Source organism: Podarcis pityusensis (genome assembly GCF_964106645.2).
Source record: "Podarcis pityusensis genome assembly, chromosome: 3".
NCBI lineage: Eukaryota > Metazoa > Chordata > Lepidosauria > Squamata > Lacertidae > Podarcis > Podarcis pityusensis.
Window position 1 is genome coordinate 122,630,963 of NC_138026.1, and position 16,071 is coordinate 122,647,033.

General features: G+C 55.8%; 1 protein-coding gene across 5 annotated transcripts in view; it reads left to right on the forward strand.

The window, feature by feature from the left end:
- Nucleotides 1-16,071, forward strand: part of DNMT3A (DNA methyltransferase 3 alpha) — an 85,848-nt gene that overhangs the window by 38,872 nt on the left and 30,905 nt on the right. For 4 of the 5 annotated variants that reach the window (XM_081000056.1, XM_081000058.1, XM_081000057.1 and 1 more), the window contains exons 5-7: nt 2,406-2,452; nt 3,604-3,753; nt 7,001-7,033. In XM_081000056.1, the coding sequence (XP_080856182.1) occupies nt 2,406-2,452; nt 3,604-3,753; nt 7,001-7,033 (230 nt within the window). The remainder of the gene's footprint in view (nt 1-2,405; nt 2,453-3,603; nt 3,754-7,000; nt 7,034-16,071) is intronic. The other variant, XM_081000060.1, reaches the window with a different exon arrangement.

The following is a 16,071-nucleotide window of genomic DNA, read 5'->3' on the forward strand; positions in this document are numbered from 1 at the left end:
AACCCAACAACCCTCAAAGCACTTTACAAAGAGAATACAAAAATTATCAGTAAAAACAACTCTTTAAAGATAAAATCAGTAATAAACCGAAAGCAGATTGGAAAGTTGATGCCAGTTTAAAACACCTGGGTAGGCCTGTCTAAACAAGAATGTCTTTAGCTGCTGCCAGAAAGAGTGTGGCAAAGACGCCAGCCTGGTCTCAACAGGCAGGGAGTTCCGAAGGATAGCTGCTGCCACACCAAAATAGCACTTTCTTACAAATGTGGAGTGGGTATCATGCAGTGCCAGTTCTGCAGATTGAAGTGGTCGATAGGCAATTAATAATAATAATAATAATAATAATAATAATAAATTTTATTTATACCCCGCCCTCTCTGGCCAGAGCTGGGCTCCGGGCAGCTAACACCAATAAAATCACAATAAAAAAATATGATGGGGCAAGGGGAAACCAATTTAAAATACAGGTTAAAATGCAATTTAAAATGCAGCCTCATTTTAAAAGTACAGTGGTACCTCAGGTTAAAGTACTTAATTCGTTCCGGAGGACCGTTCTTCACCTGAAACTGTTCTTAACTGAAGCACCACTTTAGCTAATTTGGGCCTCCCGCTGCTGCTGTACCGCTGCTGCACGATTTCTGTTCTCATCCTGAAGCAAAGTTCTTAACCCGAGGTACTTTTTCTGGGTTAGCGGAGTCTGTAACCTGAAACGTATGTAACCCGAGGTACCACTGTAGCCGATAAATCAAGACCATAAGGGGAGGGAAACATAAGGGTCAGACGTAGTCCAAACCAAAGGCCGGGCGGAACAGCTTTTTATTATATATGTAAAGATGTAAAGTGATATTGTTAAGAGGGGACACAGACCCAGGACGCAAGAAGCCAGGCAGAACCTTCAAGGAGCTGCCTTTGCCACGCAGAATGAGCCTGGCTGCTTATCCCTCGCCCCGGGAGTGCCAGCTTGGCGCCGTGACCATGGATGCCTGGAGCCGTGGGCGCCATGCGGTGTGCGTGACCCTGACACTGAAATTTGTGGGTGCCTGGGCCCTTTGTGGGCAGTTTTGTGGGTGCTCGGGCACCCAGGGCCCCAGGAAGTTGGCACCAGTGCCTCTTTGCCCAAGCTGGTGTTTTGAACTACAACTCCCATCACCCCTTGCCAGCGCAGTGAGGCTGGGGGAAGGCTGGGTGGGCACGAGAGGGGGACCCAAATTGTTTCTGCAGGCGATTAAAACAGCCTGTGATCTGTATGCACAGAAATGGAAAGGAGGCGAGGGATGGAATTTCAGGTGAATGGCGAGATCGACGGCAAAAATAAGGGACCAGAATGAAGGAAAGTCGATGGAAGAATGGAAATTTATCGGACTATTTTTAAAAACTGCTCTAACCAAATGAAATCGTGAGCAGGTATTGAAGTATAAGCAATGAAAGGATAGGAAGAATATCAAACAATTTTGGGAAACAATATGTAATGAAATGAAAAAATGTCCAGATATTCATTTAGGAAAACACCAGAAGGTTTTCTATTGGGAATGGTACCAGGAAGTCTAAAGGAAGAAGACAAGAGATTATATTTGTACGCAACAGTAGCCGCAAGGCTATTGATTGCGAAAAATTGGAAAAGTCGTAGAATACCGACGAAAACAGTGGCTTGCCAAATTATTGGAGTATTACAATATATCCAAAACAATGGGAGAAATCGGAAGGATCTCAAAAGAGAAGATAGACAAGGACTGGAAGGTGTTTAAAGGATGCTTGCAAAATCATATTGAAAAATCAGGACTCCTATTAGAATAAACAAGTTCCGTTGTAAATACTGAAATACTAAATAAGATGGATAACAATGTGTAACAGAAAAAGAAGTAGAAAAGTTGGTTTAAAAGTGTGTGAAAGAAAGTAATAGAAGTGGATAGAAATTGCAATTGAGTAGATTGGAAGTCAAAAGGAAGTATCTGTGGGATTGAGTGGGGTATGTAGGAATATTTTTAAGGACTGTATGAAATGTATGTTTGTATATTTGTAATATGTATTAATGTTGAATTATTTTAATAATAAAGTTTATTTAATAAAAGGATAGGGAGAAGAAAGCAAATAAAGAAATGTATCTTAGAATAAGTATTGAATACAAGGCAGCAGGAAATTGTTGGTGGGGGGGAACATCGCGAATGTTAGGATGGGAAGTCGAATCGTTAAGAGAAGTGTATATACTGGATTTTGTGCGAAGTTTTTAAATCCAGTAACAATTTAAATGTGCAAAATGAGAGAGGAGGACCCTGGCTGTGAGGGGTGGCGCCACCAGACCCAGCACAGGCACAACGCCCTCCTTTGCGTGGGGGCACTTGCCCCCCACCAAAGGGCCCACATGGCCCAGATTTCTCCTGGCACTCAGTCTGTTCTCTCTCTGTTTCCAGGCAAAGAAGAGAAGGAGGAAAACCACTACAACTCCCTGAAAATGGAGGCAAGTATTTTCCGCACAGCTGGGCTCTTTTTTGGGGGGGGGGAGCAGCTTCCAGGGCCCCCGCGCTGGAGCATTGCTTGCTTAGAGTGCGAGTCCTGCTGCGCTCTCCCAGGGACGCTTGGATTAAGTCCCCCATCAGAGCCAATGGGTGGGGACTAAGGGGGCTGCCCAATTCCTGCCCCCCACTCCTGATGTAGAGCATATACGCTTTAGCCGAAAACGGCTCATAGAAAGACCAGGAATAAAACAGTCCCAGTCTGAAAGGTGTGACACACAAGGAAAAACGGGATGAGGAGGGCAGAGGAAAACAGCAGGCTCAGGTTCCTGTTCTTAAAGCGGCAGCTCTGATCTTGACTGCTGGGGGGGGGGGGGAATGGTTCACGGAGGAAATATTTTTATTTCCCCGCTTCCGACAGAGCCCTGTAAATTCAAAATTTTACCAGTCTAAGCAATGCACTTTGCTCCACATAATTTCTATCACCTTTAATAATTGTTAATACTTTTTGTATATACGTTTCGACACAACTTTTTGAATGTCTTCAGAAACGTTTGTCTGAGTCTTGTTGTTTTATTTTTATTTTTAATGTAATTGTTGCAAGTATTGGGGTCCAGTGTAAACCGAGAAATATCTCGGTGCTGAACCGTGTGAAACCCGCCCTGTGGAATGCCCTCCCACCAGATATCAAAGAGAAAAACAACTAACAACAACAACAACAACAACAACAACAACAACAACAATAATAATAATAATAATAATAATAATAATTTTATTATTATTATTATTGAAGAAACGGAATGAAAACGGCCTTGTCCCCCCAAAATAAAAGCAATGCTTTTATGAAGGCCACCTTTTGGAAACAAGTTCTTGTTATTAAATATACCAAGAAAAAAGCACTGTAAGTTTCAATAGCGGGAGTGGTCCCTACTCGCAAATCAATAGTAACAAGAACTAATCCGTTCAAAAGTATTGACTATTGATTTGCGAGGAGGGACCACTCCCACTACTGAAACTTACCTTGGCCAGAGTTCTTGGTGTGCTTTTTTCCTGGAAATGGCAGGAGGGCAGAGCAGGTCTGGCGCTCGGGGCATCGGCTGAGATGGGCATCCGGCCCGATCCGGCGATCCCTTCTGACTCTCCTCTCCCCGCGCAGGGATCCCGCGGCCGCCTGCGAGGAGGAGGCCTGGGCTGCGAGTCGAGCCTTCGCCCCCGGCCGATGCCGCGCCTGACCTTCCAGGCAGGGGACCCTTACTACATCAGCAAGAGGAAGCGGGACGAGTGGCTGGCGCGCTGGAAGCGGGAGGTGAGCCGGGACGCCCCGGGTCCCGGGGTGGCGGCGTCCTGGGTGGGGCCCCCTTCTGCCCCCCTCCCCACGGGTCCTCGGCTCTCCCTGGGGGCCCCTCTTGGCTCCTCCAGGGTGGTCAGCGTGAATTCTGCCGCTTCTGCCTCCCAGTGTCACAAATAAGGTGGACCAAGTCTCCCCCCACGCCCAATATTTCTCAGGGGTCTCAGTCTGGGCTCTGGGTGTTGGCCTTGGGCTGGTTCTGTGGTTTTCTGAGATGCTATTGGGGGGTTATGCTTTCCAGGTGATGGCTTGCTCTGTCAGCCCCCCTTCGCAGAGAATGTGGGGGGTTCTGTCTGCAAGGGGGGCAGCACAGGAAGCTGCCTCGTTCAGGTCATTGGTCCATCTTGATCAGTATCGTTTGCACTGACTGGCAGCAGCTGTCCAGGAGTGTCTCCCAGCCCTGCCTGGAGATGCTGCCGGCGGGGCTTGACCTGGTTGCAGGACAGGTGTTTTCTACCACTGAACTACGGCTCTTCCCCATAGCGCTTTCTGCCCCAGAGATGGGAGAGGGAGACTTTGCCAGAGCAACCCATCCCTCTTGCCTGCACAGCGGACATCTAGGGGTCCACGGTGTGCCATTTTTGTTCCACCCCCAAATTACAGTTCTCACAATCATCTAGTCCAACCCTGTGCATTTCAGGGGGTTGGACTAGATGACCGTAGGGGCCCTTTTCCTACTCTATGATTCTGTGATCCAATTGTGTTTGGGGGAGGGGGAAGAAGCCACGCTGCGCCTGCCCCAGAGAAGGTTGGGGCCTTGGCCGGGCTCTGCCTCCTGGTCCTGCCCTGGGTCAAGGCGGTGGTGCATTGGAGGCCATGCAAGGCAGGAGTGAGTAGTGGTCGGAGCGGCTGCTTTGGGGTGGCAGCGGGAAAGGGTGGCTGCGAGCAGAGCAGGGGTGGCTGTCCTGCTGGGTGCTTGGTGGGGGTCACTGAGAGGGGGGTCCCGTGTGTGTGCAGTGGACGGTGGGGGTGGGGGGGGTCAAGAGTGCCAGCCTAGGCTGCCCCAGAGGCGTTGCTGGGTCTCTCTAGCACTCCCCTTCCTCTCCTAGCCCAGAATGGGCTGCAGAATGTCTCCGACCTCTGTCCCATTGCGCAGGATTCTAGAGTTGGAAGGGACCCCAAAGGTCCTGTAGTCTAACCCCCTGCAATGTCGCTTTGCTGCTTGGGGAAATGTGGGGAGGGCGTCTTCAATTTCCTAGCACACCCCCCTTTCCCTTTGTTCTCATACCAAGGAGAAATGACCAGCGCAGGCCAATATCTCTTGGCTCCCCAAATCCCTTTTCTGCCTCCTCACACTTGAGGGTCTTTCGTAGCCCCATGGAGAGACTGGGGGGCCGGCTGGGAGAATTTGAGGGTCTCTGCTCTCCCTCTGTGTGTCTAGGGCAAGAGGGGGGCTGGCCGCGTGCCTGGGGGAAGCTGGATGCGGGGGGGGGGGGAGAGGAACTTGGCATCCTGGCTAGCTCAGCTTCCGCTGTTTAAAGAAGCAACTTTCTAGTCCTCAAGAGAGTCAGGAGTGGCTTGAAAGTGTAGAGAAGTCTTGGGGACGGAGCAGCTTCTGACAAGGTTGGGGGGGGGGTCAGAGCCTTCCCTCTAATTAGCAGGATATAATTATGCAAATCATATGTAAGTCTTCATACTTTTACATAGCTTGCAGCATTCCGTTTTGCTTGGCATGTATCTTTTTTTTTAAAATGTGTGGTTATCTACTTATTGATTTCATTTCCTAATATTCCCCCCCCCCCTTCACCCGTCTGCTTTCTGAGGCAGCTGCTTACTCAGCCAGGCACTGAAGTGTCTCACAATTCCCCCCCCCCAAACAAAAAAGTACGCTCAATCTTCTATGGGAATCTTGGGCCTGAGAGATCTGGGCGATTTTGGTCAGGGCGTCATAGCCTCCAGTGGCAGTGAGTTCCACCGTTTAGCCATGTGCTTGGGAAAGTGCACCTGGACCACCCTCCCCTCTTGGTCCCCCTTGTTGGCATCACCCCCCCCCCATATCTTCTGCCTTCCACATGTTTGGGTCCAGCTGCCTGTAGGTCTGCCATGAACCTACAGAGCCCCCCTGGTTTTCCTTCCCTCGTCCCATGACTTTGCCCGCTCCTGGGCGCATCTGGCTGGGTGCGCTCACATGCCGGCCCTCAAATGGTCTGGCGTTCAGGAAGGGCGCACGTCCACCGTGGGCACGGGTTCATGAGATGTGAGGCTGTGTGCTTGCAAAAATGCATCGCTGCAGATGTTCTGCAGATGCTTTGAACTGTGCAGAGACCAGGAAGGGCCCTGGCGGTGTTTGCAGGGGGGCGGGCACAGGGTTCAGGCGATGATGGGCTGCACTGGGACTCCCACACCCTATTTTCCTTCTGGGTTTAGGATCATTGTGGCCACTTATGTTTGTGCAACTTCCTGGCATTCCTAGAATCATAGAACTGGCAGGGACCCACAGCTCTTGGTTCAAATAATAATAATTAGGGAGTTAGAGAGGTGGCTTTTATCGTTAAGTCTTTGCAGCATCTCTGTGACCTAGTGGCATCCTCCTTCCCAGCATGCTTTGCTGTGCCCTGGTACCCGAGTCTGGCTGCAAAGCATTATAGGTTGGCATCCTTGAGACTGGCGCAGCGTAGGACGTCCTGAACAAGGAGGGGGACTGGGGCAGAAGGTGCTCCAATACTGAATATTTGTATACCAATTCCCTATTAATATTATCTCCCCCCCCCACATTTATTATGGTTCATGCCAATAAAAATATACAGCCACGGAAAGAAGTTAGAAAGATGTCAAGTAGCCGTTGGGCAAGGATGGCGCTCTTAATTCCCTGCTCAAGTCAAGAGGGAACCGAAAGGTTTCCCGTAGGTGTGTAAAAAGCCGGCGCAGAAGGCGCTTGCTGCGTCTCCAGTGGCAGGGAGTTCCACAGGACTAAAGGCTTGGCTTCTGGGTGTCGTGGAAGGAGCCTCGCCAACTCAGGGAACAACCCCCCACGGCGCTCCTGCAGATGATCTCAGGCTGGCATTGGGCAAAAGGGCGAGGACCTCAGTCGCTCAGGCGTTGCTCCCGCCTTAGGTGAACTGGCACCTGCCGAGCATCCTCCCCCCATCCTCCCCCCCCATGTGCCCCCCTCCTGTGCCTGCCTGTGGGGCAGCGGCCGTCGCGTCCTCTTGCTGTGGCTCTTGTGTGTGCTAACTCCCTCCTCTCCTTTACCTTTCTCCCACAGACTGATAACCCAGCGGCAGCTCAGCTCGACAAGGTTCGTGGCCCACCTTTGGGGTTTTGCGGGGAGGGGGGCGGCGGCTTGTCTCATGTGGACCCCGTGCCGGGGCTTGTGGGTTGCCGGGGGGGCTGTGGGTGTGCCCACGCCCTCCCCCTGCATCTGCCCGCTGCCAGGGAGCGCCCCTTCCTCCTCACGCACAGGCGCCCACTGTGCTCCTCCTGCAGGGCACGGCTTGGGAAAGATGGGGGCAAGGGTGGGGGACCCTTTCGCTGCTGGCCCCTAACCCCCCCGAATCTCCTCTCTCTCCTCCTCCTCCTCGCACGCCCAGAACCTCTTTTGCCCCAGAGCTATGTCACCATTGCCCACGGGCACCAGGCTGGCACCTTGGACCTGATTGTAGGCGCCCACCATCCACCCTCTGGGGGTTGGGGTGCTTTGTAAAAATTATTATTATTATTTGTTGAATCTGTGAGTCGCTTTATCGGGCCCAGGGCAAGCCAGGGTGGCGTAAGACCCAGCGGTCGCCTTTAAATTGCGGGGGAACCCGTCCCTGCCCTGGGGAGAAGGAAATGGGGGTCTGAAAGGAGTCAAGAAATCCTGCGTCAAGATAACCCGACTCATTTCTCCAGCTGAGCGCTGAGAGGGCACTGAGGGGAGGCCTAGTGGGTAGAGCATCCATCTAGCACCCCGATTCAGTCCGCAGTGGCAGCATCTGCAGGTGGAATATATTCTTGCCTAAAACCCTCTGCCCAGTCAGTCGGGACAGTGCCAAATCCTAAAACCCTGGAATTGTAGGGTTGGGTGGGACCCGAGGGTCATCCAGTCCAACCCCCCGTAACGCGGGAATCTCAACTCGGTGGATCCGTCCTCCCAGCATAAGGCAGCCTGCCACGTAGCTGGAAATCTTAGCCAGCAGTTGGATCTACAGTTCCGTGATCTTACCAGGCCCTGCCCACCCCATTCCAGGGATGCCACCTGGCAAACCTGCAAGGCTAGGAGCTGCCTTATTTTCCTCCTGTTAGCTGCCTGCCAGAGCTGGCAGGCTGGAACAGGTGAGTTGGGGTGATCACAGAACTGCAGAGCTAGAAGGGAACCCAAAGGCCACGTAGCCCAACCTCCTGCAATGCGGGAAACACAGCCAAAATCAGCTGAATCAACGGCCGCTCCTTTTGCCCCTTCCCACCCCAAGGAATCAGTGGGGCTGTGTGGGGCTCAGGATCCTGCTGCTGACCTCACCCCACCCTGTTTCCCAATGCAAGGCTTCCTTCCTGCCCGATCCTCCGCCTGGCTTCTCCCTGGAGTTTCTCCCCCTTCCAAATATGTTCTGTGGATGAGCTGAAAGCGAGAGAGAAAAGGGACTTTTAAGAGAGAAAATAAACCATTGAATGCTTGGCTGCCAAACTCCCTAGACGAATACGCTGCGTTCCTGCAATTAGAGTTGGGGGGAGATTTTTGACACTGGTGTTTCCTGCCCCTTCTGTCATCCCATGGATTTTCAAGTTGGGCTGGTCGGTGACTCGCACCCGGCACCCTTCCTGGCCCGGGGGGGTGGGGGGGTGGGCAGGTGGTGCAAGCAGGAGAGGTCTGCTGCTGCTGACCAGGACCTTTGCTCCTGTTCATAGAATCCTAGTAGAGTTGGAAGGGACACCCCAAGGTCATCTAGACCAACCCCCTGCTGGCAGGAAGCACAGCTACCTGTGATGCCGCTGGGTGCAGGGAGAGGGGGAGGGCACCCTTGGGAGGAGCCCAGGGACCTCTTTTTGCACCCGGGGGTGCCTCAAAGGCTGTTGATAGGGGGAGGCCCAGGGAGGGGCAGAGGTCAGCCAGGGCAGGGCGAGGGGAGGGTGGGGGTCAGGGTGCTGTGCAGCTCTGCAGGGGGGGGCCCTTTGGGATAGTCCCGGGGGGGGGGCACCTGTTGAGGGCAGGCCAGGGCTGGAGAAACATCTAGCAAAATACCCACTTGCTTCAGTGGGCATCAAGGGGGCACCCAAGGGATTTGCCATGGCAGCAAAACCAGGTTCTACAAAAAAAGGCTCCCAGAATTAATGGGAAAAAATCCCACACACACACACACACACACACACACACACACACACACACTAATAATAATAAAATCTCTAATAATAGAGATTCTAGAGATTAGATCTATAGAATCAGCCCCGAGAGTCCAGTCCAGCCCCCACAACGCAGGGGTATCGGCCACATCCTCCTTCCAGGGGGCTCTCAAATCTTCCGAGTGCTCTGGTCTTAACCCTAGTTTTGGATGGGCAAAGGGGGGGGGGGAGCAGAGTTTGAGGCAGGAGATGGGGCCAAGAAGGGCTGGGGCAGCTGGTATCTCACAGGGCAAGGGCATGGACCACCCCCCCCCCAGAAAAAGGGGTCTCGTGCAGCGCAGGGGCAGGAGGTGGTGCCCTGCAGTGATCTTGCAGTGCCAGGTGTTTCATCAGGGAGGGGCCCGGCTTGTGAGAGGATCTCTTAGGTTAGGGGTGCTTGTGCCACCGCTGGGGGGCTCTCCTGCCCCAACAGAAAATAGCCGCCATCTTCTCCTGGGGTTTTACCTCCACAGGAGGCCCTTAAAGGAAGACTGGGTGGCTGTCTGGCAGGGATTCTTTAGCTGGCAGCGGGTTGGGCTGGATGACCTTGGGGGGTCCCTTCCAACTCTACAATTCTAGGCTTCCAAGTGGGCTAAGCTCTCCAGGAAAATCAGGCCGCGTCCCTCCCAGCCCTGCCTGCACTCTGCACCTGCGACCCCCTGCATGCCAGCCCCTGCTCTGCGGCCATTCCTGCCCACCCCTTCCTGAAGTGCTGTGCAAAAAGGGGGGGGGGAGCCTCCGCTGCAAACACCCCCCTCCTCTGTTCTGCTTTCGCCGCCTCTACAAAGGATCCGAGGGGTCAGCTTGCGCCCGCACACTGCAGCAAAATGGCGGAAGCGGAGACCCCCGCCCCATGGCAGGCCTGCCGCAGAGCACCCACGGTGCCCCCGCTGCCACCCACCCGTGCCCCCCCGGGCATGCACTCGCACACAGCAGCCGCCCTGCCCTCCTCCTCCTCCCTCCCCGAATCTCCTCCGTGTCCCTGCTCTTCGCGCTGCCTCGCCGCTGGGTCTCCCTAGCAACAGGTCCCCCCCTGCTCGGCCCTGGTCTATTTATAGCTTGGCAGCCCTGGCTGCTGGCATGGCGGCGGGAAGAAGGAGCCAGGGCGGCGGCAGGCACCTCCCGCATCCAGATAGCACGGGGCCTGCGTGGCTCAGGCGCATCCTCTCACAAGGCAGCGGTGCCCAGGGGGCGGAGTAGGGGACCCTGCCGTTAGAGAAGGGTCCCCGGGCTTCCTTAGCCTCCCCCAGCCCCAGAGGCAGGGCTCTAGGGGTGAGGGAGGGCAGGGAGCAGCCAGCGGGGGAGAAAGGAGGAGCGTGCAGGGGGGCGACAGGCACTCCCCTGCACGGTTGCTCCTCTGCCGGCGAAAAAGACAGGCCAGCAGGTATCACAAAATGGCAGAGTTGGAAGGGACACCCAGAGTCATCTAGTCTGACCCCCTGCCACACAGGAATTGCAGCTGAAGAATCCCGGCTTGGCCAGGCCTGGTTCTTCATCCACCTTGCCCAGGTCTCTCTCCTGCAGGGCAGGCGGTCCCTTTCCCCATCCCTTTAGAGTCTTCTGGGGCCTGCAGGTGCTCTAACCACTGGGGCGCATGGCCCTTCTGATCTCCCCCGCCCATTGCGTGTGGGCTTTCCTTCAGAAGGCTTGGGAGGGCACACATGGAAAAGGTTGCCCAGTTTGTGCCCCCGGCGTTAAAAGGAGGCTCTGTTCAACCGAGAGCAGCACAGATTGGACAGCGGCAGGGATAGCAAGGAGTTAATGTACAGAGGTCAGGGAGGTCTGTATTGGTGACTGGGGGGGGGGTCACTCTGCTTTGGTCTGCAGGCCACAGGTGCTTTGCTACTTCCCCACGCGAAACTTCCTGGCATGTGTGGCGAAAGCGGCCTTCTCCTGACTTGCTAGATTTCAGTGTGCGGGGAGATATGAGATGGAGGAGCATTTGAACCCAGGGCAGCTCCTTCTGAAGCGGCCGAGGACAGGAGAAGTCCGGGCATGTGCTGTTTCCCCTGCTCTCGCCTGTCGCTGGACGTTGGTAAAATGGAGCAGGAATTGCTTGCAAGTCGGAAGTGGGAGGCAGGTCAGCATTCTGGGCTGGTCTCTCTGGGCTTGAGGGACGGCCAGAGGCGTCTCTGGAGGGCCAGGGGATTTGGGGGTCTTGCCCTGCAGCAAGTCTCCTGCCACATGATTTGGAGGGGGGCACAAAATGCGCTGGAATGGGAAAGGCAGAAGTACTCCTTCCTTCAAAAGAGACACAAAACTTTGCATTCCCCAGTGTGCCAAAACTATCCACGATTCAAAGGGCTGAGGGAGGCAGCTGCATTTTAAAATCACAGTTCTTTTTTTTGAGGGGGGGGACAGGACTTGTTGCAGTGTTTCTCAGGTGGACGGGAGGCCTCTGTAGAGGCAGCAGTGGCTGTTCAAGATTTTGGGAAGGGGGCAGCCCCTGTCTTACCTGGTGACACCCTTGGGGACCGGACCTGGGTCGTTCTGCATGCCAAGCAAGTGTTTAGCCCCTCCCCAGCGCACTGTCCCTGCTCCCACCCCCCACGAATGGGATCCTCTGGGCTCTCCCCCTCTCCCCATGGAATGAGGTGGGCAAGCTGCAACAGAATCTGCCCTGAAGGGAGAAGCAAAAAGAGCGCACTTTGCAGACTCCCTTTGTGGGGTGTTTTTTTTGGGGGGGGGGGAGCACCCTGGGGACAGAGACGCATGGTGAGGGGGGGGCGGTTCTGGGGCTGCCTCTTGCTTGCCGCCACTTGCCGCCTTCAAACTGGAGCTGGCTCTCCGCGCAGCCACCAGGTAGCAGAGGTTTTCCAGAGGCAAAGCTGACGAGGTGCAAGGGGACAGATTCCTGCAGGAGGGGGCTACGGAATTGTAAGTGGGGAAGGTCATCCAGTCCAACCCCTTGCAGACTTCGGGTTCCCAGCCAGACACCTGAGGGCCCGGAAACGGCAGGAGGGGAGAAGGATTTGGGGTTCAGGTCCGGCTTGCCAGTTCCCCACTGTCTGGCCACTGCGGGGACAGGGCGCTGGACCAATCAGGCTCCTTTGGGCCTCATCCAGCCGTCTCTTATGTTCCTGAGAATCAACGTACAGAGTGTGCACGCCGGGGGGGCCTCCAGACTCTGGGGCCAAGGGGCCCCAGGCTGCCTCCCTGCTCCTTTTGACCTTTTGCCAGCCTTGCCCACTGGCTGCCCCCTCTGTTTCTGTTTCAGTGGGGTCACTTCCGTGGCCAAACCCTGTCTCACTCCTGGGGTCCTGCCATCCAGCAGCGCCTCCCCATACCGGATGCCCTCCAGATTCTGCGACAACTTAAGACACCACAACTGTGTTGTGGTCCGAAACATCTGGCAGGGGGCACCAGGTTGGGTTGCCAAGAGAATATCAGGCTAAGATATGGTGATGGTCAGGAGTCATATCTTGGTTCCTGGCCTAAGGCCAGGGTGGCGTCTCATAGCCAGCGGAGCTGCTGGATTTGCCTAGAATGTGTCTCTGTTGGGGGGGGCAGGCTTTGTAAACTGGCCCCCAGATTCACTTTCCTTATTGTTGGCATGGTTTTGGGTTGTGCTGTGAGTGTGCCAGTTGCATTTTAGGGTCAGGTGGGCAAACCTCTCTGGTCTGGGTTATAGGGACGCTCCCGTTATGCCTTTCCCCGATACTCCTGGACTGAGTCCAGCTGCGTCCTGCTCAGTCGACCCATTGAAGTCAATGGGCAAATTGAATTCCGGTGGGTCTCCTGAGTGGGATTCAGTTTGTCAGTTTTGCAGATAGTCCCCCACTTTTAACCTTGGGTTCTTTTTAATTAATGTATCCTGTAGCTGCCAGTTCTGCATGTTCTGTTTTCGATTGCATCCTTTGTATATGATGTTGTTGTTGTTAATAATAATAATAATTAGAGTCTATATTTGGCTGTACACCACTTAAGTGTTTTTTGAGACACTTTAAAATAATTGAAATAGAGCAACAGGAGATGTATCCATCTCCTGTTGCTCCCTCTTTTAATTATTTTAAAAGAGAGGGAGCCCTCTTTTAAATTCTGCTGTGTGAACTCCCTCTTTGTTGCAAAGTGGGTACAGACGGGAGGGGGGCTATACGCGCAGATGGGGGTCCAGGGGTCCAGAGAACAGCATGTTGACTTTTTTGGATGGGGAGCTTTAAGGCTGCAAGGGAGGAAATGTGCTTGAGGGGGCCAGATCCGCCTGCCCCCAGCGGGCAGGGCCTTCCCATTCCATGGGCCTGATCCAGAGAGAGCCCCTCCGATCGCAGAATGGTAGGCTTGGCAGGGGTTCCAAGGGTCATCTAGTCCAACCCCGGGCACTTGGTCAGTGAAATCATCCGGGTCTGATTTCGAGTGCCATTGGGTGCGAGGGAAGAGAGGCCTCTGTGCGTGTGAATGATGGCTGCAGAGTTGTGGCTCCGTCGTCGTGTCGGTTCGGGACTCCGCGCATCCTTCCCAGGCGTGGGAGTCCCTCCCTCTGCTTCTGGGTCGGGCAAATGGCCCCCCCGGAGCAGCTCCCCTGAAAACTGCGATGCGGCCCCTCCCAGGCAGGGGGTGGGCTGGGGGTCCTGCCCGCGAGCCGACACGTGTTCCGAGCGGCAACTTTGATAGTGGGGGGCATCTCTTGGAGAGCGTCTGTCCCAACACGAGTTCCAGGGCAGCTTCCGAGGAAGAAAGTTAAGGTTTGTGGTTTCACCAAAGTCCCCGCCAGGGTCAGATCCAGATTTGGCCAAGAAGCGCAGAAGCGCAAGCCGCCGACGGGGTTTCGTGACCCCTTTCCGGGGGACTGGGGGGTTTTATTGCCTCGGCTGCAAAAAAACCCCAGAGACACCCCCATTTCTTTCTCAATGGTGCGCGCCCCTTCCCTGTCTTCTGGAGGCGCGCAAGAAGCCAGGATCGCTGCCCCTGCGCCCTGCGCGCCAATAGGTTCGGGGGCGGCTCCAGTCCCCGGCGGACGTTGGAGACGCCGCGTTGCTCCTCTACGTGCGCGCTTTTTCTTCGGCGGGGGGGGGGGGATAGCGCCTCGTTGCATTTTCAGTCGGAGCAGACGACCCCCCCCTGAGATTTTCGGAAGCCCCGCGCGATCCGGAGTCGGGCGTGTGAACGTGCCCGGGCCGGAATCCGGATCGGGAAGCGGGAAAGCGGTGCTCGACCTCTCCCCCCCCCCCCCCGCAAAAAACCTCAACAACCTCGGATGTCTCTTTGCAACTTTGGGGACCCCCCCCATCTGTTCTCTGCAGTCGTGCAATTGCAGAGGCGCCCCCCCCCGCCAGACCAGCCTTGCAAACCCGACAAGCCCCCCCCCCCGCACCTTTCTCTCTCTCTCTCTCTCTTTCTCTCCCCCCCCCCCCGTTTCCATCGCTCGCGGCCAACCAGGAGCCTTGCCCCGCGTCACGTGTCCCGGAGTTTCCCAGACAAAGAACATTGGCGGCGCGGCCCCCTCCCCCCCCCCGCGCCCCCTCCCCGCCCCCAAAGCCCGCCCTCCCTCCCTCCCTCCTCCCGCCCCCGCCCCCTCGGCGGCTCCGCGGATGCTGCAGCGGCGGGACATGCGGGCAGGTACGGAGGGGCGCCGGGGCGTCCGCGGGGGGGGGGGGTCCGGCCGCTTTGCACCCCCAGATCCCCCCCAGCAAATTTGCACGGAGTGCACGCGCGCGATCGGGGGGGGGTTGTTGTTTTTCCACCCCCCTCCGCTCCGTGCGGGGGCTTTGCGGGGGTGTCCGTGCGTGCAGGCGGCGGCGGCGAGGGAGCCCCCCCTCCAGGGATCGATGTGCAAAGAGAAGGGACGGGGCGGGGGGAGACTAAGGGAGAAGAGTAACTTGTCGTTTTGCAAAGGTGGACCCCCCCTCCCCAATTCGCCAGAGGCGGGACAGCGGGGCTGGGGGGGGGGAGGCTCCCGCGTGAAAAGTTTTGCTCTTGCTTGGGGGCGAGGGGGGGGTTATCTCTCGCCCCCTCCCGTTTGCTGCGCTCTCGGTAGAAGTTTTGGGGAGGGGGCCGTGCGGGGGGCTGCCTCCTCGGGGCCCCCATTCAGGGTGGGGGGCGCAGGATGGGCCCTTCCCCGCCGCAGCTGTCAGCCCTCCCTTTTGCCCCTGTCCGCCCCAGCTCTTCCCCAGACAGTGCATCCCCCCCCCCAAAAAAATCCCATGCATGGTCTGGTTCCTGCCTGGGGGGGGGAGAGCAAGGGGACCCCCCCACCCCGCTCCCCAGGCAAGCAACCTCTGAGCATCCTCCTGCCTCCGAGATGTTTGTCCCGAAGCAGAAGTTTTTTTGGGGGGGGGTAGAAGAGGAAGGAAGCTGGGGGGGGGGCTGCAGGCGGAGGTGGAAGGCGGGCAGGTTGAGTAGGCCTGAACGGACCTCGAAGATTGCAGGGGGGAGAGAACAAAGCACCCCTTTCTCACAGCCCCCCAAAGGAAGAAGGGGCTGGGGGCAGCATGCAGCTGGCTCAGAGATCGGCCCCTTTGGGGGGGGCAGAAGCTGGACTCTGCACAGCTGGTGCCCGGGAGAGAAAAGTGAGCAGAACTTGGCCAAGTCTGGATCAGAATTCGAATCCAGAGCTGCTTTTCCCATTTGGTCCCTTTAAATCTTTAGCGCCAGGCGGAATTTGTCCAGCAAGGTTGCCCCTTCCTCCTCCTCCTGGTTCAGACTCCGATTCTGTTCAACTGAGAAAGCCATTTTGTTCCTCCCCCCGGCTGGGTTTTGCTTCCCAAGAGTTTGCCAAACATCACGGCTCGGCCTCCTTCCTGCTCCTGCTCCGTCCGGCTGGGGGGCTTCCTCTTCTCCCCCTTAAGCCCCCTTTCCTTGCCCACCAATCTGTGCTGCAACTCCGCCCCCCCCCAGAGGTTCCCGGACACTTTTTAAAGTTTAGTTTATCCAGTGCCACTTTTCCTCAGAGCCCAAAGCAGCCGGCAGAGAGAGACGGACGTTTGCTAAACGGCACATTTTGTTGCTAAACGTGTAAATAAATCCAGACAAGATAAAGATGTA